We start from the raw sequence: 2,892 nt of genomic DNA on the forward strand, positions 1-2,892 counted from the left end.
AGCTCTTTGCGAACCGTCAAACCTACGGATATACAGAAATGAGGAAATAAATGAAGGAAATTGAGGGTTCCGTCGATTGGATCGATGAACCATGTCGGTGCATCAGTCAATTCTGGCATTTCCCCCGTCCCAGTTGTTTCTTCCGCGATAATCCTGAAATGTAAGATATTTGAACATCCTTATATTAGTAGAATATAATGTGATCTTAGGATTATTTAATATTATAGGATTAATTATTAAGTTAAATTGAAGTCTGGTTATCTACTGATTTCCAGGTAGTCTGTTTTTATACGATTACAACTCACTTATGATCAGGAAACTCCCTGGATAGGCCATCAATAAGTATTTTCTCAATTTTTTGATCATGCTCTGTTACGAAATGCATATATGTTTTGTCATATCCAACTTTTTCGTCCCCGAAACTACACTTGAGTCTCTATGCACATAAATAATATGAAATAAATAAATACATAATTACATATATGTATCATACAAAAAAAGGAAGAAAAGTTATATTTAAAAAGGTTATGATTATTAATGATTAATATAAATATATATCTTGCTAAAAATTTAGGAAGAGTGAAGCTTTAACTTGTGCATTGATTTTTTAAAATCATTTTTAGGAGATTTATATAAGATATTAAATTTATTCTGCTTTAAGGATTTTGAAAGATATTACCATCAATAATATATTTTACATAGGTTCAAGAATAATTTAAGATTAATTTAAGATTTTTAGATGTTGCGTGTGTTATAGATGTGCCGTGTAAGAATTATTTTGGATTAATTCAGATTTAGATTAAAGTTTTTAGTTTAAATGTTTTTAGTTTAAACCTTAATCTAAATCTGAATTAATTTAAAATAATTCTTACACGGCACATCTGTAACACGCAACATCTAAAAATCTTGAATTGATTTTAAATTATTCCTGAACTTATGAAAAATATATTATAAATATATACCCACAGCTGCAACTTCGTCATTCAATTTTATCTCCAGAATTGTGCAATCCTTCCGCTTATCTTTATACATCAGCTGTGACTCACCTTACCAGCTTGCAACGTGAGTTCTTTCGCGAATTCGAAGCACTTCGCAATGTCCAGATCACTCGACATGATGATAGCCGTCGTCGTTGAGAATCGTGCCGGTACGACTGATCGATTCACCGTCGACTAACCGCTATAAATGAGGATTGGTGGTTAACTGCCCTTATCTCTGCAATTAGTGATATCTGACGCAAGTAATGCGGGTAAATAAATCTCAACATTTGAGAAAACACGCGCATTTTTCTCATTGCTATCAGCTGAGGGTCCATAAAAGTTTGTCTTGGGAACTTTGACGTTTGTTAGATAATGTGTAATAAAAAGAAAGATAACATGCCCGATATTATTTTTTTTACTCCCTGTATTTATTCGTATACATATTGACTTTTTTTATACAAATCGTAATACCTTACGCAATTATGCGTATTAATATTACATTTTTAATGTTACGTAGTAAGTAACATTATTTTTATACAGTTATAACTTATTAATTTTAGACGGAAGTCTTATTTATTTAATTAATACGATTACATTAAACATTTCTATTCGAATCATATATGGCTACAACGTATTGATTACGTAATTACTTATCATCAGATAATCATGATGTGTGTACAATGCTGTTTATCAATCTGAATGTCAGGTTGATTTGATCATCGGAAAATCGGAATAAAATATAAATAATACTTACTATTCAGTACACGCATGTTATTTCTTAATGCACTTACAACATAGTATTAGGTTTGGTCAGGTCCGCTGCTACTCTCAAACTGCAAAGTGTGTTCTCTTATGACCTAGTCTCGCGTGCACTCTTACAATTAGCGTTATTAATCCTATGCATGACTTTTACTTGTTCAGTATACCCTGATTTGTTTTACATTGTACTTATCGCGTCATAATAGCGATTTTCAATGCCTCGTGGTCGACGATATTGTACACTTTGTTTCACACATATAATAGTTATATTCTAAAATCTATTCTCTAAATTTTTTGGAGTGGAATCTCACTCTGGAAGACCACGTGGAGTCTTCACTCTGACCAGAGATGAGATTGCGAGATGAATGCTCACCTGGGCAGCTTCACGCGTCAGTTTAATGGCAGTTTCGTAGTACACGTTCTCGGCGTATCGTGCCATTTCCGTACAACTTGGTGAACGCGCGGAACGAACGTGCGTCTGTTTCGACCTCGTCAGGAAATGCGCGAACGAGTACTGTGTTGCTTGTTTCTGCACCTCGTGCTTTTTCACTCGGATCGATTGCGCCTGTCGCAGTTACAATCCAAGAATGACGATCGGCGCATTCTGCCGGCTTATTCTGTCTGTGGGTTTTCCTCTCGAGGAGTTTTCGCTCGACGCCCTTCGCGGGGATTATAAATCTCTAATTACAACTCGTCAACAAGAGAGCATGATAATATGAAGTAAAATAAACTCGACTATCTATGCCTATTTGTTTGCACATGATAGGTATTACAATGTTCTAAATCCGTTACAATTTCAACATTTCATGCTGCTTTTCGCAGTGACGAGCTAATAAAACGAGATGTAATTGCCGTATAATGAGATACGATATCTGCCCGATACTATACCGTCTTGTCTACTTTATGAGATAACAATAATGCCATTCTAAAATAGACCTTGGTTTTATATCCTGCTCTGAGATGTACTTAATTGCACGCACCTGTCACTCACCATGATAATGTGAATGTCTTCCGACGACGCGATTGTTTTACAAAGAGGACAGAATAATCAACGCTATCTCGTTGGTTTATTTCCCACGCGATGTTTAGCTACTCTCTAAACGATTTAAAAAATTACAAGTTTTTAATAACACATAAACTTTCGCAGCCCAGG

At 34.7% G+C, this 2,892-nt stretch overlaps 1 protein-coding gene across 1 annotated transcript; it reads right to left on the reverse strand.

The window, feature by feature from the left end:
- Positions 1-5: 5 nt before the first annotated feature.
- Positions 6-1,416, reverse strand: LOC112467130 (inositol monophosphatase 2-like; the record flags this gene model as incomplete). Its single annotated transcript, XM_025035611.1, has 3 exons — positions 1,047-1,416; positions 306-436; positions 6-153 (listed from the first exon to the last, which is right to left on the reverse strand). Coding segments are annotated over exons 1-3 (348 nt in total), but the record flags the coding sequence as incomplete, so codon positions are not given.
- Between the last annotated feature and the right edge of the window lie 1,476 nt (positions 1,417-2,892).

The sequence above is a fragment of the Temnothorax curvispinosus genome, unplaced genomic scaffold, assembly GCF_003070985.1.
Source record: "Temnothorax curvispinosus isolate PA1 unplaced genomic scaffold, ASM307098v1 QBEX01016916.1, whole genome shotgun sequence".
In the NCBI taxonomy this organism is placed as follows: domain Eukaryota; kingdom Metazoa; phylum Arthropoda; class Insecta; order Hymenoptera; family Formicidae; genus Temnothorax; species Temnothorax curvispinosus.